The sequence below is a fragment of the Uloborus diversus genome, chromosome 3, assembly GCF_026930045.1.
Source record: "Uloborus diversus isolate 005 chromosome 3, Udiv.v.3.1, whole genome shotgun sequence".
Lineage (NCBI taxonomy): Eukaryota > Metazoa > Arthropoda > Arachnida > Araneae > Uloboridae > Uloborus > Uloborus diversus.
This window is the reverse complement of record NC_072733.1, coordinates 214,045,590-214,071,760: the sequence shown is the minus strand read 5'-3', so window position 1 is coordinate 214,071,760 and position 26,171 is coordinate 214,045,590. Positions and strand designations below refer to the sequence as shown.

The 26,171-nt window shown below is 32.1% G+C and overlaps 1 protein-coding gene across 1 annotated transcript; it reads right to left on the bottom strand.

The window, feature by feature from the left end:
- Window positions 1-1,247: 1,247 nt before the first annotated feature.
- Window positions 1,248-25,942, bottom strand: LOC129219165 (zinc finger and BTB domain-containing protein 18.3-like). The gene is made up of 5 exons (XM_054853486.1): window positions 25,246-25,942; window positions 14,672-14,764; window positions 10,771-10,845; window positions 3,113-3,472; window positions 1,248-1,468 (listed from the first exon to the last, which is right to left on the bottom strand). Exons 1-5 carry the CDS (start codon window positions 25,940-25,942, stop codon window positions 1,248-1,250), a joined length of 1,446 nt encoding a protein of 481 aa, XP_054709461.1.
- Window positions 25,943-26,171: the final 229 nt, after the last annotated feature.

Genomic DNA, 26,171 nt, shown 5'->3' with positions numbered 1-26,171 from the left:
AAAACAGTTGTTTTGCTGTATTTGTGTGTATGCTTCTCAAAAGCCTTGAAATAAATATTTCAAAATTCAAAAGAGGTGATAAAGCTAAGGAGTTATTGCAGAACAAATGCTTTGTGCAAATAAGCACAAAAATGAATGCTTTGATTTATAATTTTAGAGTACATAATCTTAAAAAACACAGAATAACACTTTGATTATTATCTGAAGCTATACGTCTTTAAAATCGCTATATATGAAAATTTCAAGCTTTATCAAAGCTGAAATCTGGTTCAGATTCCTTAATATATTATATACATTCATTAATTGATTGAAAACAATATTTCAGAAATCAAATGAATTTTAACATAACTAAGGGAAAATGAGGACAAAGTAAACAGGAAAACAAGGGATTATAATGTATGATTAACAGGCGGGGGGGGGGGGGGTTCCTTTGAATTTTAAAAGGAAATTTTCATAGAGAATTCGGAATTATTCTACCAGATGACTGAGCAAATGGTTATGATTTAATTCAGTTGATTGCGAAAGAAAGTAAACTTTCTTGGGTAGGAGAAAATTACATGGAAAATGTTTCTAACTAATTCATTTTTCTGATTTTTCTTGAATGCTATGTAACTTTTTGAGCATTTTAATTTTTTTTTTAATTACCAATTTTGCAGTAACTTTAAATACCCCCAACTTGAGTCTTATAAAATATTTATAATAAAGTTTCAGGTACATAGTCATGAAATAAATAATTATTATGAGCTGTCCATAAATGATGTCATGTTTTTTCACCATATTTGACAACCCTTTGTCACAAAGTGTCACATTTCATCCAGAGGTGCCCATCCCTCCAAGCATGATGCTGTACTCCCTCACATGCTATAGAATACTGTCCCCAGAGTCAGCACCCCCCCCCCTCCCCCAGCAAAAAAAGAAAAGTAAAAGATTTCAACCCAATCTCTATAAAAATTTCAATAGCGCAGTTTGGGTCACAAGACTGCATTCCTTGTGTACATTCCTGACTTACCCCTCCCCTCGTCACATGACTTGCTATGTTACAGAGCATAGTTATAAAAAAAATTTACTTCAACCAAAATGTGTCTTTCACTTTTTGTTACCTCTTCCGCCCCACTTGTCACTAACTGTAACAAGTTCAGGAGTCCCCTCCCCCTAAAAAGCATGATATCGTTTATGGTCAACCCGTAATTAAATTATTTCACAGTGAGAAATAAACTTAAAAAGCTACTGCATTTTCTTTGCAGTTTTTAAATGACACTTTGAGTGGAATTTGATTCATTTTCAGTTGAAGAAAAAGATTCATTCATGGAAGACGCAGACTCAACAGCATAAGAAGATGATAACTCTTTGTTTCTGTGAAAGTTTTGAAGATGACTATGATATTCAGTAGTTGAAGTGAAAGTTCTTTTACACAAACGACATACCCTAGTGCCAGTCTTTCGACCTCTCTTACACATGTTTAGGTTTTCTACAAAAGAAATGAAACAAATATGATTACTCTTAACATGCAATACATTTCTAAAGACTGTTTACACAAAACTCATAATTAAGTTAATAATAATAAGCATGGTATACAATATTTTAATTAAGTTAACTTTAATTAAGTTATAATTAAGTTAACTGGGTATTTTGAAGTGGAGGGAAAAAGTTTTTTTTTCCGGTTTTTTCTGGAAAAATTGGAAAAAATGGAAAATTTGATTTTTTTCATGAATAAAAATAGGGTTTCTTAATAGCTCTGTTTCTCTTGGAACATATTGAGGGTTAAGCATTAAAAAACATATGCAATCCAGATGTCTTCTTTTTCTGCTTGACAGAAATACACATAAAGGTAAGTATAAAGAAACAGCCTTTTTATTTTATAACTGAGAGCTTTCTCAGTCAAACACCAGAAATAAGTCAAATCCTCATTCAATCAATAATATTGGGTAAGGTGTGTCTGATCATAACAATTACATTTTTTATTTTAGATTGCCTTTGAAACTCGGAATAATAATAATAGTAACTATTCACTTTCAAACATGACTGATATTTTTTGAAAGAAAAAATAAGTATGATTTCCCTTCCTTGCAATGTAACTTTCTCTGAAAATGAAAGCTATTGAGTTTTGACTTTTTCCAATTCAGTCTAAGTCCTTGATTAAAAAAGGCTTGTAACTTTTTTTCCTTTTCGACCATAGTTCACGGTAGATTTGGAGTAAAAAATGTCACTCCATCCAATGGTGTCAAAAAGCAAACTATGGGACCATTCTTTCACTTTTTACTGATGATTTTAATGAAGAAAGTAGTGCCAAATTTCAGCTAAGCCTAAAACAGTTTGAGCTAAAAACTCAAATAACTCTTGCTGTAATTAAGGTACAGCATTGAAACAAACTGCATAGAACTCAGAAAATGCTACCCTTTCTAACGATAGGTAATATTAATATATGCAAGTAATTTTTCACCCCCATATTTGGGAATTTATGTGAAAAATGGGCCTAAATTGGAGTTGCGCGTTCATACAAACAGACGCTTTTCGGAGACTTCATTTTATATTATGTAGAGATACTTTCACCTTTAACGGTTAGCCTAATTGATGTTATTGAGATAATTTTGTGAAAAAATTTTCACTTTTTGTGCAAAAAATATTAAACATTTTTTTATCTATATGCAAATTATATTATCATACAACAATTTGCATTATCAAAGAAAGACTGCATTTTTAACACACAAGGAAGGGGGGGAGAAGGAAATAGCATAAGAACTTAAGTTGGAGAAATTTCTTTTTTCACTTTTTGATGAAAATTTTAATTAAAACTTCCTGAAAAGTTGAAGAAATTCAATTTTTCCGGATCGGAAATAAACCCCTTCGGAAAAAACGGTTTTCTTCCATTTTTTTCAGAAAATTTAGTTTTTCGGACTGTTTTCATTTCGAATCATAACTAAAACTATGTTCAAGAACAAATAAAGATTTTTACAGCAATATTTTACAAAATAATTTATCTGTTTTAAAGGTAAGAAGAAACACTACTATCAATAAAATTGCACAGTATAAGAACTGAAATTCTAAAGCATTAAAAATACATTTTAACATATATAACTCAAGAAAGAAAAAACACATGAAAATGCTAACTAACCTGAAGACTCAGACACATTATCTGTTCCAATTCCATGAAACTTGCTTCTATGCAGAAAGAGGGCATGTTTGCTAAGTAATGGTTTTTTGCATGTGTCACAAAAGTACCATAATCTCTGAGTTACTCGAGCAATTCCACCAGGACCTTGGTGTTGTTCTCGAAAATGCTTTATCAAAGTTGCTGGCCAAATAAAAAGTTTAGGGCACAGGAGGCATTTGAACTGAGATGTACGGCAATTAGGATTCATACTTAGATGACTTTGTGCATCACTCATAGTGTTTAATGTATAGTTGCAAGATGAACATGATACAGGCAACTTAACCAAATTTTTCTCCGATATTATTGGAGATGAACTTGACTCTATAGGAAAAATAAATTTATGTTATTGGCATTAATACTTAAACGTATTTAATAAAAAAAAGACAAAAAAACTTTCTGAAACTAAAAAATAAAATACCTCAAGCTCACCTCAACGACCATAAATGTTTATTATACTCCGGTTTAACAATGAAATACGTTCTCATCTTCCATAAAATGAATAGCAGAGTAACCATTAAACAATGAGCTTTTAGTAAGCATTAAAAGTATTTCCATTGTATGACAGTAATTGAAAGAAATTATGTTTCTTTATAATATAATAGTTTGCTGCCGGAAAGTTTAATTTTGAAAAATATTTTTCTGATAGAGTTTATTACATATGTAAAAAACAATTAGACATAAATAACGCAAACTTATTGATCACAGAAGAAACCAATGACGACAAATGTTACTTTACTGTGAGCTGTGTAGTTAATATAGAACCCGGAGCACAACAATTACAGAAGAATTTGCTAACCTAGGCTATTGACTGCAATGCCAAAGTTCAAAACAATAACAAGAGACAACACACGCACACAAACAGCAAAATATTACATAATCTCTTTCACACTTAAGAAATTAATAACACACCCATTGACACTGAAAAAATACACTAGCCTGTTTTGAAATACATTTTACACATTAGCTAAAACAATTTTTTTCATTTATAAGATAAAAATTAAAATTGTTTTTCAAAAATATTTATAAACTTTTATGAGTGGATAAACTTTGATAAGCAATGTAATATTTAATTTTAGTTTAATAAATTTGTAGTTTAAATTTGATTGCTGGAACTAATTTCTAGCATTCCATGAAATGCTGTTATAATTTATAGTTGTAACTAAAGTTTTGATTGAAGGTTAGGACAGTACACTTATAAATATATCTAGAAAATTTCTAGAAAATCACTTTTTTAACTAGTCAGAATTGTCATGAGATGAAACGTTTAATTGCATTTCCTGAGGATATATTTATTGCTACAGATTAATTTACAAAGATATGCTGATCATCCATGTGTGTTCTAAACATGGTGCAAGTTTGTTGCGTTCAAGACGGAAAATATTTTGATCCCCCCCCCCTCCACCCATGCATGCTTAACAAAAACTCTACACATATAAATGTTATTTTTACTATGTCAGTTTTGGAATTAGTGCTTCATTTGAATTTTAAGCTTTTGACCTTTGCATCAATATGAACCTAGTTTTAAATGTGGTATTGAAGCTTTTTTTTTTTATGCCTATGTTTGTGTCTCTTTGGCACTTTTTCATATTGTAGTTCCTAAAACGTAAATATAGAAAACCACCATAATAGAGAAAGGGGTTTTGGGGGCTTTGTGAGAACAGCGAGCAACTCCAGTCTGCAATACACTGAGTTGGCAGTAACACAGCTACCAAAAAAAGCTAAACAGCACAAGTCTAAAAGCCATTCGTCCAAAAGCAGGCGGTAGAAACAAGCCCATAAAACCGAGAGAATGTTGATGTGAATTCATGGTTACGAAATGGTATGATTAAAGCATGTTTCCAAACAACCAATTTACCTTCTTCCTCCTTTTTTTTTTAAGTAAAAACTGACCGAAAGTCGAATTTCTTTCCATCCCGTCCTCGTCTCGAAATTTCTTTAAGACGGAAATTCGTCCGGAGACGAAAGGTCTTGCACTTATGGTTATAAGTAAAGAAAAAAAATACATTTACTAACTAACCATTTATGCTGGGATTAAGGCATGGCCAATTGGATGCCTCAATTGCCAAATCGATTAACTCCGCTTTTTACAAACTCCTCATTTCTGCTTTAATAGTGCTTTGCAAGGCCATAGCGAGGATTTTGTTTCGGGGGGGGGGGGGGGGTCATAAATTTTCAACAAAAAGCCGAAAAGTGACGTGTTGGTATGATTTTTGAAGCATATTGCACAATTGGTAGACGTATGGCAATGGGGGGGGGGGGGAACCAGAGCATTGTGCATTGTTAGGGAGCAGTAAAACGAAAAGACAAATTACTCTCAAACCAATCTACAATGCTTTACCTAGCTTTCATGCACTTGCTGGGATGCTACACGACAGGAGCGCTTGCAGGGAAAGGTTCACTACATCTTGTTGGAAAGCCTTGCATAAATCTGATATAGATATTTTGCAAACTTAGGATTACAATCTGATGATATATTCGCTCCATTGGAGTGGTTTGTTTGTAAACTTTAGATGCCTAACTGTTCTAAATCGGATGCTGGCTCTGTTTGGTTTACTTCAGAGAAAATGCTTCCTAACCAATCAGCTCTTTGCTATGCCGTCATGAGAGCACATTATCAAGCCAAGGACAGTGTTGCCAGATGGTCAAATCCAGATTTCCAATTCCAATTTTTCTCCAAAAAACAAAGTTTTCAACCAAAATTCCCCAAATTCAAAAATTATTTTTCCATTAATATTTTCAGAAAATGAATCGACTTCTTCTAATATTTTTGTCTCTTGAAAAAAAAATTTTCCCCCCAAATAACCAAATTTTCTTATAAAATTCCCCAACTTTTTTTTTTCTTCCTATTTTCGCTTGTTTTTTTTTTTTTTGGTCTTTATTTTTCTTTATCTGTACTAATAATACAGCTGAAAGTCTGGATATCTCTCTGCCTGTCGGTATCTCTGACGGGCATAGCACCTAGACCGTTTGGTTGATTTTCATGAAATTTGGCAAAGAATTAGTTTGTAGCATGGGGGTGTGCACCTTCAAGCAATTTTTCGAAAATTCGATTTGTTCTTTTTCTATTCCAATTTTAAGAACATTTTCCCGAGCAAAATTATCATAAGATGGATGAGTAAATTACCAATCTATAATAGCGTGGAACCGAAGCCTCTGGGCAAGCCAATTGGTGAGAAATTGATCATGCATTATTTGTAAATGTACAGGGGAACCAAAAGACCTTTTAATTTTCTACTATGGGTAAGCCATGCGGGTGCCACTAGTCATAAATACAAGCGCCTGACTGAGAGATAAGAAATAGCCAAATGTTTTTTTTTTTCCTACTTGCATTTACTACTCTGCTTCTGTATGAACATTTAAACTATGATTTTTATATATATATTTATCCAAGAACATTCTTCATCACACTTAATTTTACCTGTTTCACATATGCAGAACATTAATGTGAATTCCGTAGCATTATATTCCACATAATGCGAAATGCGAAATTCCATAAAGTTGAGCAAAGCTAAACCAATGTTGATTGATACAAGCAATGTAACTACTACTTCTTGACACGAATCTAAATACGAAAAAAATTCTTTTTTCCTTGAGGTTTTCTCCAAGAAAAAAAATTTTCCCCAAAAAATTCCCCTCAAAACCCATTTTCCCAGAGAGCACCAGATTTCCCCAAAATGGAGAAATTTCCCCCAATCTGGCAACACTGGCCAAGGATATGGCAAAATGATGTCATTGCAGGTCCAAAGATTTCACTGCCAGATGCAGCTAATAGTTGGGAAAAGCATGACAGCAGATTTGCTCCCCAGATGACCAGAATAGAAAATGCCCCACAGGCGGTTCTAGTTCTAGCAAAATGCTCATGGGAAGTACATAAATGTTCTACACTTTAATGCAAATGCAGCTTTGAAAACTTGTTGAAAACTAACAAATGTTGACTATGTAACTGTTTCATGTTTGCAGTTATATCCCCTTCCCTCCTCAGCACCATTTTCGGGGTTGGTAACATCCAAATTCGTTTCCCTTGCGTCCATACCTTTCAGGAAATCTAACTCCCGTAATTTTAACACAAAAATTGAACGGAAAACCACCTGCCTCTCAGTACACTTATAACCGCCCCTCTGCGCTATTTTCAGGGTCAACAACATCCTAAATCATTTTCCTCATGCTAATCCCTTTCAGAAAAACTAACTCCAATAATTGTACCAAAAAAATCGCAACGAAAACCACTTGTCCCCCATTTCAGGATCCCCTGCCCCCGCACCATTTTCGGGGTTGGCAACATCTAAATTCATTATAATCGTGTCAGTATCTTTCAGAAAAACTCCCGTAACTGTCTCTCAAAAATTGGAATAGAAAACCACTTCTCCCCCCCCCCCCATGCAGTTACAACTTCTCCCACCCTTGCCCCTCTGCACCAGTTTTGGCATTGGCAACATCTGAAGTCATTTTCCCCCATGCCAATATCTTTCAAAAAAACCAACTCCGGTAGTTGTATCACAAAAATTGAATGGAAAACCACTTGCAACCCAGCGCAGTTCTACTCCCCCTGCAACATTTTTGAGGTTAGTAACATCCAAATTCGTTTTCCTCGTGCCAATACCTTTCAGAAAAACTAACTCCTGTAACTGTATCACAAAAATTGAACGGAAAACCAATTGCCTCTCCCAGCACAGTTATAACGGCCCCCCCCCCTGCACTACTTCTTGGGGTTGGCAACATCCAAATTCATTTTCCTCATGTCAATACCTTTCAGAAAAAGTAACTTGCATAATTGTATCACAAAAATTGAACGGAAGCTAAAATATGACCATTTGCTCCTCCACTATTTAATATTGCAGAATAAAGAATGTATAAAACCAAAAAAAAAAAATTAACATATTTCAAAAAATTTTCAAAGTTGGAAATTGGTCAACTGAAAAATTCACATCATGTGGCATATCATTCTTGCTCCGAGCCCTACAATTGAAAACAGAACAAAATTTTGTCAACAATTCCGAATAAAGCTTTTTGGCATTGGACTAAAAGAGCATGGAATTTTGTTTACAACTTTTAAACACAGTATTTATTTGCCTCTTAACAAAGCATTGTAAACATTGAAGATTAGGAAAATCCCATTCTCATAATGGATGCAAAGAGAAGTCGATTTTCAAAAAGAAGGCATCAAAAGTATAAAAATGGCTAATAACAGAATGCGTTTAAGTAAAATGATTTTTGAATTGTATTTTAACAAATCTAAAAGATATCATTGATAGCTACTGACGTAACAGAAAAAAAAATATAACCACAGTTTCAACATTTACTTTCCGTCATTTGAATCTTAAAGATCATAGAGTTTAATTTGAAAATTTTCAATTTTAGATCTCGATGATGATTTTTTTTTTATAGCTCTTAACAAAGTACAGTCGTCCCCACTTAATCTGGTAATGGATAATTAAATACCCCTACCCCCTAGGGTGGTTCAAAAAAACTAGTTCAGGACACCTCCTATTTTTTTTTAAACTCACTAATAGTATTATGCTGTAAAAGTGTTAGCTTCCTATTCAAATTTTAAGAGGGTGCTCAATGACCCCTTAATTTAACATTAACCATAGCATAGAAAATGTCACAAATTTAGAAGCATTTAATTTTCCCAGCTGGTTTTTTGTAAATAATCTTTTATGATGTTGGGGGAAGAAACAGGGTTCGGAATTTTCCACCAGAAATTGTTGGAAATCTGAGTCTGCGATATTTGCCATCTTTGGCAGTAGCATTAAGGGAAGGGATGGAGTCAGGAGCTGTCCCTCAATTTTTTGATATTGAAGCTTTAAAAATAGAATGTTAGAGGATGTTCATTGATGTTAGGGGAAGGGTTCAAGTTCGAGAGATTGAAGTCCTAAAAATGCAATTGAAGGTCCTCTTTAAAGACATTAGTGCAAAGGCATGAAGATCAAATTTCCCTCTCGGAAATATGTTGATATTTAAGTTCCAAAAATATAGTTTAAGGATCTTTTGTGATGTAAGGAAGAGGTGAGGTTCTAGCCTTGCTGGGGAAGTTTTGTTTAAACTGAAGTCTTAAAAACGTTGTAGGATAACTCTGGTTACATTAGGTCAGCGGTTGGCAACCTAAATTGACTGAAGATCTACTTTCTAAGTTCGGTGAATATGAAGATGCACTTGGGGGGGGGGGGGGTAAACGGTCGTGTTGCATTCACGGTTAAGTTGAGACTATGCCGACTTCAAATTATAGGCATAATCTTATCAAAATAGACTTTACTACTCATTAAATAGATTTAATTTGATAAAATAATGTAATGTGAACACTGTTAAATCACATAGCAATATTTTCACCCATAAAAAAAAGTGACCAAAAAATAATGGCATGTTTTAAAATTGACAAAATAGTAACCATAAAAAGTTCCTCTGAACATAAAAAGTGTTGAAAATTTTCAAATAATTTGTACGTTAAACCTAATTTTGTTTCAGAAAATGATACTTCAACAGAAACCAAGGAAAAATATTGTCGCGATCAACTGAAAATAGGCTTGAGATCAACTGGTTGATCGCTGCATTAGGTAAAGGGTAAAAAATTTTGCCAAAAAAATTAGGTAAATTTTTTTTGACAATCTTCAATGGCATTAAAGGGGACTATCCCTTGAAAACTTTTGGAATTATAAGTCGTAAAAAACAGTTGTAGGTGATTTTTTGTGATGTGTTTCGGGAGGGGGGGGGCAGAGGTTTGGTGGCCTTCTCCCAGAAATTTTTTGAATTTGGAAAACTTTGGGAGGTGCGATTGCCCCCCTTCACCTTTAGATCTGCCACTGTGTATTGGATGTATACAGATAGCATTATTCAAAATGAAAACATCAAAGGTATAAAAGCAGCAAACAAAAAACTTATTACAGTAAAATAAACTTAAAATTACATTTCAACATGTCTACATGATCAATATTATTAACAAATACTAACTATGTGCCAAGAATGATGTGCAAGCTTTTTTTTTTTAATTATATATTCCCATAAGTGGAAAGCAAAAATCAAAGGACTGTACATGATTTCGAGTAATTTAAAGTAACACATGAAAAAGTACCGGAACTTTGGTATACAGATGTATTTTTTGGCGACTTTATGCAACTTATTGATTTTCAATTAATATTCATAAAGGTTACTTTATATTTTATACTGTTTTCAACATTTTCACCCACAAGACCCAAAAATAATTGCTTTAGACAGTTCTTTTTCCAACACAGTTGGCAGAAAAAAGAGAAAATGAAACAAAATATTTTTTTTTAATCAAGCAATTAATATTTTATGAAGTTTTAAACAAGATAATTAGCCTTAAAATGGTTTTTAAATGGTGAAATAGTGTGTTTTGCAAATAAAGTAGTTAATGAATTACAGTTGAAAGATTAAATAAAAGTATATGTCAGTAATAAACAATCAAAATAAAATTTAACATTAAAAAAGACTTTCTGTAATAATAAGTTGAAATAAGCTTGTGAAGAGTTTGATCCTGTAACAAGCGATTTTCACCGAGGGTTTGTTTTACTTATTTTTTAATTGGGAAATAATTTTTTAAGACATAATTACCAAATATAAACACCAAAACCACTATAACATAAATACAAAAAAAAAACTCTTACCTATTTCTTCTTCTTGTTTAGACACAACATCACTGAAATCACAATCTTTATGGATTATCATGTGTTTCTCTAAATCTGATTCACAATTAAAAATGTGTTTACAGACAATACACAGACGACTTCCTGGCTTCCTACCTCGTTTTGGAGCACCTTGCATAGCTTCATAAGACATGACGTCACCTGAAGTGGAAACATATCGTAATTCAAATTGAAAACTATTCCAAAAGGCAAAATCCAAACATAAAATGCACATGCTGCAGTGTTTCAGTTTTGTTGTTGTGCTGAAAAATATGTACAAAAGCTAAGCAGTTAGAGATTTAGGTGGGTTCTTTTTCTAATTAAATATATTTTTGTTAATTTTCAAAACCACTCTTTGGAATGTTTCTAGTTGTGTATATCATAGAAAAAAGTTATTATTTTTTTCTTTTTGATAGAAATGTAGATTATGATGCATTTAACTATACTTGTTCAGGTGATAGCCTGTTTCTCCTTTCCTTTAAATTAACAGCTTCAAAAAAGAATGATTCAAAGCACACGTTATTTCTTGCTACTGGCTAGTTGGGTTAGGTTAGGAAGGACCATTGAATTTTTTCCCACTACTTTAAAGCAACTGTTTGTTTTAATAGCAATTGGGAAAGACAACTATCAACTCTCTCTCACTCTTCCTCTCTGTTGAAGTTTCACCAAAATGATTTGCTTACAATTTTGTTTAATATGTCTATAAAGAATTTTGCATTTGAGAAGGTGGACAATTAGCAAGAAATATTTTGTTCAGATTCTTGACCTATTTCAGACACACATATCACTTGGTGCATTAACATCCTTTAAAGACTCCAAATACCCCAAATCGTTGTTTTATTTCATGCACTTTTGAACAACATGGACTCTACTTCCATGCAATGCAGTTAAATTTTTTTAACTTTTCAAAGAGTTATTGTTTACTTATTGACTCTTGACTCTAACAGTCGTCACAAATGAGAAGTATACTTTGGTCTTCAGAAAATCTTCAAAAATTTCTCAAACTATACATGCAAGAAATTTAACCTGTTCGGGTCAGCAGCCAGTGGTGGATAGCACTCCTTGAGTACGGCAGCTGTTACATGCAAACCCTGCACACAGGCCGGGCCAATTTCTCCTGCTAAGTCCCAAATACATCCAGACCTCTTTTTGTGCAGTGGATAAGGACCACATAAAAAAACGTTCGTTCGTAAATAACTTAGTCTGTTTTATAAATACTATTGTTAATCGAGTCCTAATCTGATTTTCATACACTGAACAAAAAAAGTTCGCACAAAAAAGTCACACAAAAAAAATCGCATAAAAAAGACCGCACAAAACGAGGTTTGAGTGTATGCAATTTCAGAAAGTATGCATCACATAATACATAAAATGTACACTTTAGGCAGAAATGAAAATATTTTCAATTGTATGATTAAAGATACCATAATTTCAATCATAACAAAAAAATTAATTAAAATAATTGTAATTTATTAATAAAAATTCAAATGTTACATTATAGCAAGTAAACCTAAATTAAACATTAAATGTTGCTACAAAATATGAAAAACATTTAAAATATTTACAATTAACATCAGGAAATACTTGAAGAATATTGTAATAATTAATATATCAAAGGCAAAAGCACTGATCAATGCAGAGACCAACATTGCACATTTTGCTTTCATTGGCAGTGTTGAAATATAATGCTTGACTTGCATTTTCCAATTGTGCTCATATGTGCCACCGGTTTGTTCACATGTGTCCCTAATAGGGGCACATGTGAACAATTGAAGACATTTTTTTAAATTCGATAAAATAAAGAAATAATTTTCTAAAAATCTGAAAAAATTCCAGGGCACAAAGAAAAGGCATCACTATTTTATCACAGGAACTTTTGCTCTGAGTAATCCATAATATTTTTGAAAAATTAAGAAATGAAAAAATTTGTTCATATATGCCCCCTTTTCCTCTATATTATCTAAAGTGAGCGATTTTAATGCATAATATTTCATATAAAGAAGCAGTTTCCTATGAGGCTTTGGAGAAAAAAAATGTAATTGGATTCCCAAAATATCCATTCTAAATAAGTTTTTGTTTGAAGTATATGAAAGAACGAGAAATATACACATAAAAAGATGTAACAAAACTAGTTTTTTTAGCCAGGAAGTCTAATCAAACAAAAAATAAATGTAAAAATCAATAAAATGAAATAAAAGTAAAACAAATCAAAAGAAAATAAAATTAAAAGCAAATAAAATACCCAGTTTCCAGGACTTGCGTGATAATACATAATTTTCTCCAACACTTCTGTTGACTGGACATGCATTATTCAATGCCTATATATAATAAAGAAAGAATTTGTATTTTTTAAAGGAATAAACTGATAATGTGCGTGTTATTTTCTGCCGTATATCAAAAAAGCTGTCTTGCTTGGTTCACCTTTTGAAAAAAATCATCTTTAATTACAAAAATCCATTGCTCAAACTCACAAAATGTGCCCTTTTGATGAATTCAATAGTTATTTTTTTTCTTTGTTAAAGCTTAAATGTAACTATCTACATATTAATACTGGAACAAGAAAAAAAAACATCATTTAATGATAACAAATAAGAAATATTGTTTCTAATTCCAACTACCAGAAAATGTAACACATTACACCCTGCAAAAACTAAACCAATAAAGCAATTATTCTACAATAGGGTCATTCCATAGTGACAAACTTAACATTCAGAGACTCAGTTTCGTTGCATAACATGAGTTTAAAACATCCAATAATCATTTACTTTTGGTTCTGTGGAATTTTGTGAAACAATAAATCTATTGCGTAACATTCATGCAATAAAACACAGCATAAATCACATAAATTGGTTTTTGAAACTAAATTAATTTAGTGTGATAACGTAACATTTTTGCAACCTTGAATGTGCAACATGAAATTCAGCTCTCAATTTCTCTAAAGTTTAGGTAGATATTATTGTAAAAACAGTTCAATGCATTATTTTCATTCCTTAACTTTATTTTTCATGCAGAATAATACTCATTTTTCTCATAATGTAACAGAAATGAATATTTCTTCAAAATATGATGTGTGACGAACGTAACATTGAAGAGCAAAACACCGAAGTTACGTTCATCACGTTGAAGACTCATGTAGTTTTTTTAGACGATTGCATGTCTAAATATTAATAAATAAGTAAGCACTGATACTTTGTCATAAAAGTAACACTTAAATCAACAATTTTTCAGCATGGATTAACAAAATGCTTTTTTATTGGCTTTGTGAATTTTTTTTTCTCCTCTGCTTTGAAGTGAAACTTTTTATGTGAGAGCTTTGATTTTCTGATCCCCAACCTTTTCCTGTGACGGAAGCGACATAGTTGTTTTTTAATTGTTGCCAGAAAAAATGAAAAATGATAGCATTTAAATTTAATTTTGCTAATAAAATTAACAATTTAATTCCAAAGCTTAAATAAGCATATATTTGTGGATTTTGGTCACTTTAAACGTTTCAAATATAATGCAGGTTTTTGGGGATTTCTTTGATTCAAGTTCAAGAGCGTAATCCACATTGCTAAGGTTTAGCCTAGAATTTAGTTTGTTACTTTTATCAAAATTAACTTTATTATTACTATTATTTTTTATTGTTTTTGGCAACAGCTAAAAGGCAGATTTCGAGGATTTTTTTGTTTACTCACTGTTTATAGTCTATTTTTTTCATTAACATATGCAATCATGTTATGAATATGCCTAAGTCAGACGCAGAAAGAACAAGAGCTTGGCTTGAGAGAAAACGCGAGTGTGAAATGGCAGTTTAGAGCGTAATAAAGAAGAAAGGAGAAAAAGTCTTTCTTCCGTCTTGTGTCTTTAAAATACTTTTTTTTTAATCATGCACAAGCAGAACTTTTTTCCAGAAAGCTATCTAGAAATGTAATCTTCTTTATTAAAACAATATCCATTGTAAGGATTGTTTTTTCAAGAAGGCTTCTTCCAGGAACTTTTTGACTTTCATTTCTACCACAGTAATTCCAATATTATTATTTAGCAAGATAACATAAAAAAGCCTATTTTTTCCTGGGACTACAGGAAGAGCATGCTTTTTGAATCTTTCCATAAACCTAGCATGTTGAGAAAGGCGAAGTTACATTGGTTTACAACTCTATACAAAACTAGCTTAGTAGCTTCGATGCGATTGGTTCTCATCTTCTGATTTTTTCTTCTTGTTTTTTTTATTGTGTGTGTGTGTGTATGTGTTTTTTGCCGTTACATTCACATATGCTCTGCTGCTTGTTTTTTCTGTCATTTTCTTTTTGTTTATCTGCCATTCTTGGTCTCCTTTAACTCTCTCTCTCTCTTTTTTTCTTTTTTTTGAGCTGCCGATTCTTTTGTAAAAGGTAACCCAAGAAAGTTCCACAAATATGTATTGAAAATCGAGTTAATTGTTGCAAAAATTACAAAATATTATACAGTGACATTGAAAAAAACACTATTTCAAAATATATATTTCATTCATTTTTTATTGAACTAAACGTTCAAAAGATGTGTTTGTTTCAAGCGATTACGTTCGTCACAATCAATATGTTACGTTCTTCATGCTGATATCTGATTGTGCAAATAATTCAATAAAAAATCAACATTTTAAATGCATTCTCGAAAGCTCTTGGGAAGAGAATAAAGCGAAATTTTTCTTTTTATAGTCCTATAAAAAGTGTGGAAGGGAAAATGCGACGTTTTGTGACGAACGTAACAGGCCGTTTAAAGTGAAATTCAAATTAGGCTCAATAAAAAAAATTTTAAATTCAATAAAAGAAATTAAAGAAACTGAAAACTCAAAATTTAAGCAATAATTGAAAAAAAAATTATTGACATCGAATGAATGCTTAAAAAGTTACATATCCCCCTTTTTGAGTGCTTTATAGTTAAAATTTACATGTTGTTGTTGAAGATCTTCAAGCAGTAATTATTCTACGCATGGCATCCATCTCGAAAAACCTTTTACGTGATTCAAAAATTAAGAATGTTATCTCTAAAATTATGCATAACACACTAATATCGATTGAGTTTGAAGTTTTGGCCTGCAGGTTGACATTTTCGTGGAATGACCCAATAAACGAGAAAATAATGAATGAAAATGCTTTTCTAAAAACCATAATAGCAACAGCATTTTAATAACAACCTTAAAACTGTTTATTAACTCAAATATTTCAGAGCTAACTGTAAAGTAATTATTAGAGTTAATATAATCATCTATGATTAAGACTGGCAATTTCAGAAAAAAAATCAAGTTTAAAATCATTTTTATCTTCATTGGATCATCTATGATGTTTTGTATTCTATGTATAGATAATTTTTCTTGACAAACCTCAGCCACCAAGTGAACACTTTTATTTTCCTCAATTCTTTCAATGAAAGATTTTAGGAGTTTTTTTCCAGTAATTCATCTTCATGTTTTTCAAAGCACCTTGATCTAAAGGCTGAATAGCTGTGATAATTATAAGCAACAATTCCTCATCATTCAGATGACCGAGATCATTATCAAGTACAGTTGATCTCTCTTAACATGATCAATATTAATATAATATCACAGCTAAAACCAACATTTTGTTCATAAAGTTTGGTTTATGATTCAATTATGTTATAAATGTCACGCATATAACAGATAAAAACAAAAGTTTCGGTTGGGACAAACAAAATGTCTAACCTCTTCTCGGAAAAATTTCACAATTAAATGTTTCTAGCTTTCTTATTTTGCCATTTTGTCATAGTTAAAACCTCACCATGCACTGTGAAGAATAAGTTGAATTTTATTTCAGAGGATAAAACTCAAACACCTGTTAACCTTTAAACTGGTCAGTCTTCTAGGATAAAGCAGTCAACCTTTTTCTTTTGGGCATTCTGTCAGTCCTCCTGTGTGTGATTATCACCTTTCTTTGAAAAGGTTCTTCAAGTATCGATAAAACAGGTTTGGACGATAAAACTTACCGTCTCACTATTTTAAGCCCTTTCATTTAATCTCCCACAGAACATGGGTAAGGCATGTTATTCCATGTGGTAAGCCAGCCTAGTTCTTTCTGGTTAACAAAAGAAAAATCCATAGATGCACCCAGGCAATCATATGTTTCTCATAAATCAAATGTTGCTTTTTCTGATTTTCCTTGAAAATCAAACAATGATGGTGAGCATAAAAAGAAAAGCACTATCAGTTTGTGAAAAGGCAGACAGTATAGATGAGTTATAAACATTGAAAATGCAACACCAAAAAGGCGTAGTCAGAAATTTATGTAAATTTCAGGGTATTCGCACCTCACTGAGCTATGAAATGATGAGAAATGCGCAGCTCTACAACACAAGTGAAGTAAGACAAATTAACTTGTAGAATGGGCAATACTCTTACCATTATTTCTGCCAACAAATCATCAAAAAAATTTAGTTTTTGTCTCAGAGGATAGGTGTAATAGGAGCGAGTGCACTGATTGCCGTCAACAGAGGCAGTTCCAGCAAGCAGACAATTTTATGAGGGGTATGGTGATCAGACTGAGAAGGTTGGTCTTTATGTCAAATCACTGCCGATACCAACATGGATGCATTCACGGTGCATTGGCTGTTGCAAAACGACTGGAGCAAGGAAATGTGGAAAGTTTCAGGAGTGTGCAGGGACAGCTAGACTGACCCCAGCACGCATGGATTTTGAGCAACACTGCCAAGGGGTTTGGGGTTTACTTACTAGCTAGGTATATTCTGTATATGTATCCCTTTAAGAGAAGCATAATTTAGTTTTCCCTTTCATTAAAAAGAATTTCAGACTTAATTCACATCAATATAAAATTTACCTGCAAGAGAGTATTGACCGTAATTCAGAGAATTAGTTGAAGTTTCTTCACAGCTTTGCTCTGAAATTGTTGTCTGAGTATTGTCGTCAGTGCTATCGTCCATTTCAGCATAATAAGGACTTTGCATTAGCTTCATACTTGAGGATGTAGATACACTTTCTTCATTTGCAACCTAAATATGAAATATTTATAATAAGCATTATCCATAGATTCCTGCAAATATTTTAACTATTAAAAGCATTACAATAGAAGACTTATAATGTACACTTTAGAACCAGAGGTCTCATATTACATAGGTTTTGATGCTTTTCGTATAATTTCAAATTTCTAAAATAACATTCAGAATATATCAACAGAGATCCATCCAGGTTTTTACTTTTGGGTCTGCACTTTGTGGAAGAAAAAAAAATCATTTTTGTGAACTTCTTTAATTTTCCTAAAAAAGAAATATTTGTGATTATTTTTCTTTTTATTTGGGTATTATGCATCCCATACATTATTTTGTGGGGAAAAAAAATCTTGTCAAATCATAAAGAGAATTTTTAGCAATCACAGTTTGCATATGAAATCTCTTTGGCTCTAAATCTTTCTCTGGGAATAACTTCAGAGCTGTATTTTTATTTATTTATTTTTTTAATACTAATGTCTTGTGTTCAGTAGAGTTGATTCTGCTTACAAGTTAGAAAGAACCGTTTTTAGAAATGAAATTTTATGAAAGGACTGGTTTTTAGGCATGCAATTTTGTGAACAGGCTACATTTACTATTAAGATTTTTGAAAAAGGTTTGTAAAAAACAGACCAAATTTGTTTCTGAATTGACCTGTGAACAACATATTTGCACATCAGAATAAGTTTTTACTAAGTTTCTGTTATTTTGCCTGTATGTTATATAATTACTTGGCTTATTAGTTTTGCTGCGTTGCGCATCTATGGGCTTTTGGTTTGGTCTTTTCAATATTCTTCACTTGTTTTATAATTATTACACACACACACTTATATGTGTATATATATATATATATATATATATATATATATATATATATTATATATATATATATATGACCGAAGACAGCACTTGTGAACTTTGCTTCGGGTGGCAAGACTACTAGAGCCCGCCACTTCAAAGAATGTAAAATTAAATTGTTTCCTATTTTCAGAGGCATGGGGATTGATCGCAAAATCTGGTTATCTGCAATGACCGTGCCACAAATTCCACAGATATTCAGGAGCGTACCGTATTTGTACAATCAAGCATAGTTAAAGCTTGGTTACAGTAAACTTTTGCACCAGTATCAGGTAGGGCTCGACCGATGCATCGGCGTTGATGGTTCAAAAATTTAGCCATTGTCATACAATGCTAACTTGGAGAAACCAGTGGTCCATCGGCCTTGAAAAACATCTAAATGCAGATGTATTGCCGATGTTTTTCAGAAAAAAAATCTAACTTTTATTTATCTATTTTTTACTGCTTAGTTAAAAGTAAACACAGCATAGGGCCCGAATTTGGGTACCAACGGGACTAAGACCAGTCTTGGACTTTGGAAGTATGCCAAGTTTTGGATCACTGCCAAAGTTTTCACAACTTGGCAGGCAGACAATCAAACACTAACTTAGATGAGAGTTTTAAAAACTTTGTGCTCTTAAATTGAAATAATTACAGTATGTGTTAGCATGTTAGTTAGAGCAAGTTAGTACAAAAAACAGGGAGCAAATTTGAGGGATCAACTATGTCGAGCGACAAAACTTCCAAAATTTTTTTCCTCAAGCAAAAAATTGAAAACCTTGATATTTTCCTGATTTTAGACTACCCTTTTTAACTCAACACTAAACAAATCAATACTCACGAACTCTGACATATAGGGAAGAGTGACCCAAAGTGGGTAGGTTAATGAAGAATGATCGAAAATCATAGTTATAGGTTTTTATCGTAAAATTTTTGGTTTTATTTCTTAGAAGGGATCTTGAACTTCAGAGCAAAAAGTAATTCTTACATTACTTCAAACCCAATATTTATTATCAAATATTACAAACACTCAAAAAACCCGCTGTGCCCTAACAGGGGGCCCAAAGTGGATAAGCTGTTCGGGTGAAGCGGGTAAGTTTAAGTGACTCTGTGATTTGGTATATTTGTCAGTCAAATATGAAGACATAAATGATTAAATCAATTGAATAGTTAACTGCCATTATAAAAAATAAAATAAAATTACAGGAGAATTTAAATTAAAAATCTAAGTCAGCACATTTGTTTATAAAACATGAAGAAATAATTGATTAAATCAATAGACTAGCCGACTGCCATCAGAAAAAATCACTTTTTAAAGGTTTATTTATCCTACTTAAATAGAAAATCTAAGTCAATACATTTGCCAACAAAACATATAGAAAGCGGGTATACCCTGCTTTGCCCTAAAACATGTATTTATTTCAGTATTATAACCAAAATTTAATAATTTAAAAAAAAAAACATCGTAGTTTATAGGTGGATGGTGTCAGAATAACGTAATATTATTCACAATTTTTAAAAAATAAAGTGAACTTCGACTAATCACTAGTTCCATGCCTTCAGTTTCTTTTTTTTTTTTTAGAAAAGTTTCATTTTTTTGTATTTTAAGTGTAGTTACGTCATGCTGCTTCACCCCGCTGGGACTGATTGAAACTCTGGCGTATTCAGGTAAACATGACATACGTACCCATCACCGTTTGCACACCATGCGGCGGCATATAATTGCCTACTCCCTTTGGGTGACATACCCTGCCTTTGGGACACCCTCCCCTAATCCTGCCCTTAATTGAACTGACTTAACTGCATTAAAAGACTAATCATAAGAATAGTGTGGGAAATGTCAAATTCAGGGTTTATATGGGGATTAAAATCCCAAAAAAGTCATTTTCTTTCTTGCTTTTAAAGCATAAAATGAAGATTAGTTTTTCCACTGAAATCCTTATTTATAATTTCATAGCTCGTCTTAGAAAATAGTTGAGAAATCTAATATATATATATTATTGATTGTTAAAAAACTTTCATAAATTCTTTTATTTTTCCAAACCAGTTATGTCTTTCAGATAATTCAAACATATTTAGACAAAAAAAAGAAAAAAATCCACTATTAATGATATTCAACTATACGTAGCATACTCAGTAAGTATAATCGCGTTCAGTATTCTGCTAAAAACATTCGGCACTTGGTATAACAGCTGTTGTGTCATAGTGTGTATATAGAACTGGTTTTTGTGCTCTAATGAATATTAGTCATTGAGATACTTATAAGTGTTTTATTCGAACCTATGATTTATTAATATTACTATTATTTATCACTTAGTTTGTCTTGAATATTAAATAACTTGCAAACATGATTGCAAACCATCTTTGAAAGCGTTAGGGGAAGGGATAAGATTTAGGCACTCTTAGGCGATTTTAGGCGATATTTGATGATGTTAGGGGGGAGGAAGTTGAGGGGCCCTTCAACAGAAATGTTAAGAACTTTAATGTCCTAAAAAAGTTCAAGAAGAACTTCAGTGATGTTGGTACTGAAAAGACTCAGGGGGTGCTCCTTTCCCAAAAATCTTCCGAAAATGAAGTCTTATAAGTACAATTGTAGGCCCCAGCTATGATTGCGAAAGTCAATTTTCCTCCGGAACAATTTGAAATTGAAGTTCTAAAATCAGTGTTTTAGAGGACCTTTGATTTACTACTAGGGTTCTCCACAGGCAGTTTTTCAAAATAGAAGTTTTAGAAACGCTATTGCAAGCTGTTTTGGCAATATTAAAAGAAGGGATTTGGTTCAATAACTCGCCCGTAGCAATATTTCAGAATAGAAGTAACAAAACACAGCTTTAGACGGTATCCAAAGATGTTAGAGATGAATGGGATCAGTAATTTTTAAAATTGAGCTCCTAAAATAATTTTACAAGAACTTTAATGATGTTAAGGGAGGGAATTTGGGGATGCTCTCCATTTTTTTTTTTTTTTTTTTTTTTTTTTAATAAAGGCTTATAAGGGTCATCCTCCTGCAATGTGGAATTTTGCAATCCTGAATTGAATTTTTAATTTTTGAACATTTCAGGAAGGATACAATTTGGCATTTTTTAGAAAGACAAAATATGTATCTTGGTAAAACTACAATAGTTCATGAAACAAGTGCATTTATTTTGCATAAAATGACACTTTAGTTTGTAAAAAGGACAAAAAGTGTCATTACCATCCCATGTTAAAAACCCATGTAGAAATTTTAAAAAAAAATGTTTAGTGGTTTTAAGGTTTACAATTAAGTACTAGTAATAGCCTGACAGAAAATAAAAACAACTATAGCATTTTAAGTCTTAATAAATTAAAAATAATTGATTTTTTTTTTTTTTTTACATACTGAATGCATTACATCATTCATTTTCACTCATTCAATTAAGTCTTATAGCGTAAAGTAAATATGCTTTCTAAAATAATACTAATAGAACTAACTATTTAAAATACATTTATTTAAAGAATTAAACATTAATAATTTGAGGACAAGCAATTCTGTAGCAAGGACGGTAATGGCTTTGGACGGATAATAGTGATCATGGCAGGATGAAAATGTTTAAAATAACTTTTAGCAAACATACAGCTAAATGCTGTGTTTTTTTTCAAAACAGAATATTATGACATCATTATTAATGTATTTATTTTGCACTAAATCTACCGAATTATGTTCCTCTTATCCTAAACAAAAATATCTACGAGAAATGAGTCTTTGATAGGAGGATCTTTAATAATGCATAAAATCTCTTCTGTGGCTATCTGGTGCTCGTCTTCTTCTGTGAACCAATCAATTTACTTTTTGTTTTTGATCTGGACATAAAGTGGATTCTCAGACACACTTTGTTTTGAATCTACATCACTTGCACATTAAGGTCTGAAGTAGTTATTATTCTATGACACATTACATTTAAAACCAATCAATTTAAAATATAATGTACTTTACAAAATGTTAGTTAACTGGGAACCATTGACCATTAAAAATAACAGCAACCAACTGCCCAGCAAGTACCAATTATATAAGATAATTTTTAGAAAGTAAGTTTAAGAAAATTGCATCTAAAATATTAAAAACAATTCAATGTACTGAATTAGAAGGTAAAAAATGTATATAATTAAAAAAACAAAGCAAATAATTTTATTCTCTATCCTCCGTCTGTCATTACCACCCAAATCTTTATATTTTGTGCTGGATGGTAATGATATTTCACTTTATTTTACCTGGCATGAACTAAACTGTAACTACCATTCTAAAAATTTTGCACATTTTGATCAAAGATTTATCTAATGTGAGCAAATAAAAAACGAAGATACATAATAATGTTTAAAATAACTAACAATGGGTATAGATGGCAATGACAGTAAAAAAATTTTCTACTTAATTTGATATCTACACAATCCAAGCAAGAGGCATGATTTCCACACAGTAAATTTTTTATTTTTAAACGAACTTAAGGCGGCAACTACTAAAACTGAATAATGTTTGGGTTAGTTTGTGAAATACAGTAAATCTAAATGTTTTGTTTTATTTCCGTTTTTGCTTTTGAACATTTAAGTACCAGCGTTTGCGCTCAACTATCCGTAACCTGAGTCCCAGGGACCCATTAATGAAACAGATTTGGGTCCTTTGGTGGAAAAAATGAGTCCCTTAAATTTTAAACAGAAAATCTTACCATATAAATGAATAATATATAAAGGTTAATACTTGGGAAAACATATATTTACATAGTGATTTAAAAAAGTTATGAAATAAATAAAATTGGTTTTATTTTTTATGATTATTATTTTAAAATTATTTTCAAATAATACACTTGCAAGACTTAGTTATGTGAGAAACTATTTGGTCAGTTACAATGAGATAATCACACTCAAAATTTATTTTAAAAAAAATTAAAGTTTGATTTTACCATAAAATACTAATCAAGTGCCTCTGATTGATCAAGCAGAAAGCACTTTCTTTACCTTTATTTTCCTGGAATTTTTTCAAGATGAAAATACCAAAAAGCCCCCTCCCCCTATCCAGCATGAACTTTCATCAAGTATCATTGGGAATTACACAGAAATAGAAGAAAAAAATTGCTAGCGAATGAACCCAACGCAAAAATCGCGATCGCAAAAACCGAACCATTCTCTCACATGAGTGTGAAAACTGCTCATTTGCAATCTTAAACCAGTACATTTGACTTAGTTTTGACTCTTTCAAAATATCTGTTTTGGCTTCCGTGCTATTTTTAAAATCGCGCCATTTTCAAAATGGCGCGGTCGATTAATACCTGACTTTTGCAAGTCCAAATAAAAAAAAAAACCATCAGAAAGAGATGAATTACTAGAAAGAGGACAAGCTTAAAGTGCTTTTGTATAAAGTTCAAGTATTCATAAGCAATTTAAGAAGAAAGATGTGTGAAGTTCAGAACTTTGTGTTCAGCGCGATCGGGAAAATGTTCGCCATTTTTTTTTCTCCTATCCTGTTATTGGGGATGCATGATTTTCAAAAATAATTCTGGTTACATGAGTGCAAAATAGATATGCTTTTACTGTACAGTTGTCTTGTATTAATCCTGAAGATTACATTGAAACCACACTCTTACTTTTAGTCTTGATTGCTGTTTTCAGGAAAGATAAAAGTTGAGGGAGAGCTTGTTCTTAGAATACAGTTTACAGTACAATGGACTATTTATGTACCTGCAATATTTTGCTCCCTGAGCTCAGCCCAGGAGGTCACTGTAAGTTCCAGTCTTATCACTAATAAAACTCCATTGATTGGTCAACAATAGGGGTGTGTTTGAATAGCTGATAAAGAGATAGGGTCATTTTAATTCCTTTCTGCTTATTGTCCTGGTTATTGAAGCTTAAAAGCAATTACTAAATGGATCTTCAGCATTTTCCACAATTTTTTTTTTTTTTTGTTTTTTTGTTTTCTATCTTTTGGGTTTTCTGGGTCCCTAGGACCCGAATTTTTGCGGAAGTTGCGTCCTCTTTCCGCGAATTTGCGTAAAAAACCCGCTATAGCGCGTAAACGCGACCCCTGAAGTACTGGTGTACTAGTGTGACTTTTCGTTACAATCCTTTAAATCCCTCTCTCTTTCTCTTTTATATTTCCTTCTGTTAGACACATTTATGTGGGCCATGTATTTTTCTCTACTTTGCTGTGATTTTTGACATAATATTTTCTTTAAAATATAAGAAATGTGAATATGTCAGATGCCTCTATCTAGATATCATAGTTACTTATCTATTCATTGTTTTAAATATGACTTATCAACGTACAGAATACTTATTGTTACTTTAAAAAAACATTTAAGATCAACATTTTGGCCGTCTTTAGTAATGTGTTTCCATCGGCCATTTGAAACACAAAATAATCGGCTATTTTTGAACCATCAGTCAACAATCGGCCAAAAATTGCCATCGGTCGAGCCCTAGTATCTGGGCATAATTATATTGTGTGTGAGATATTGAATCATTACTTAATCTATTACTAAAATAGAATTAATGTAAGAGATAGAACTTTATGAACAATTAACTTATATCCACCAAAAAAATACTAGAAAAAAAATCATGTTTTAGTACAGTATTTTAAAAGAGAAAGAAACAATAGAATGTAAAATAGTTTGGAAATTAAATGTATACACATACTAACATCTTCAGTGGTCATTGTCTGTTCCATAACTGAAGGGACTGTATCAGGCTCTATGTCCGTAACATTGTCAAAGGAACTGTCATTTTCTTTCACTCGCAATTCAGATGCAGCATCACCAGTGGATACATCATGCTTGCAAGAATCTACCAGTCTGTCATCAGTAGAACTAGGCATTGATGGAGCATTGTATGGGTCTTCATTCTTTTGTGGACAAGCATTTTTCGGTAAACTTTCTCTATTTTCAGTAAAAAGCGTAGAAGAATGTGATTTTGACGATGAAGGATTAGAGGATGAACCGAGTGTATCGGGAATTAAAGGATAAGTACTACTATGAAGATCATGAGCTTCGCCCAAACCTTTGATTTTCAGTATTTCTGCAGCCTTCAAAAGAGTTGTAAGCTGTGTTTCCATGACATTTACCCAACCATTGTACATAAAATCTACTAGAGCTTTGATATCAACATACTTGAGTTCTGGTAAAATAACGATAGGATGAGTGCATGGGTTTTCAGAGAAAAGATCTTGAAAAAATGAGCTAGAGGCTGACAATACAAGTTTATGAGCCTTCAGAGTTGAGCCCTCACAAGCTAATGTGACATCACAAAGAGCTCCATCTCTCAACAGACGTCCAAATACATTTAACATATTAGAATGATGATCACACCATTTTAAACAAAACTGTTGATCTTCCATCCTGAAATCTACCTAAAAGATAAAATAAGTACATTAACAATATATATATATATATAAACAACAAACAAACAAAGTTACAACATAGATAAATGACAGAGATGAAGCCAGTACTCTTCAGCAGTGGAAACTTCATCCTATGGTCGAAAGACCAAAATTTTTTATACTAAAACTAACAATAGAATGTCCAGTTCCGAAAAAAGTCAACATTCAGGATTACATTGGGCAAAAT

Coding starts and splice junctions, on each gene's coding strand:
- LOC129219165 (XM_054853486.1), bottom strand. CDS start 25,942: ATGGAAGATCAACAGTTTTGTTTAAAATGGTGTGATCATCATTCTAAT. Junction 10,846..14,671: donor AGATAGCTTTCTGGAAAAAA/GTTCTGCTTGTG, acceptor ATTGTGAATCAG/ATTTAGAGAAACACATGATA. Junction 3,473..10,770: donor TAAACAAGAAGAAGAAATAG/GTAAGAGTTTTT, acceptor TTTTTCCTATAG/AGTCAAGTTCATCTCCAATA.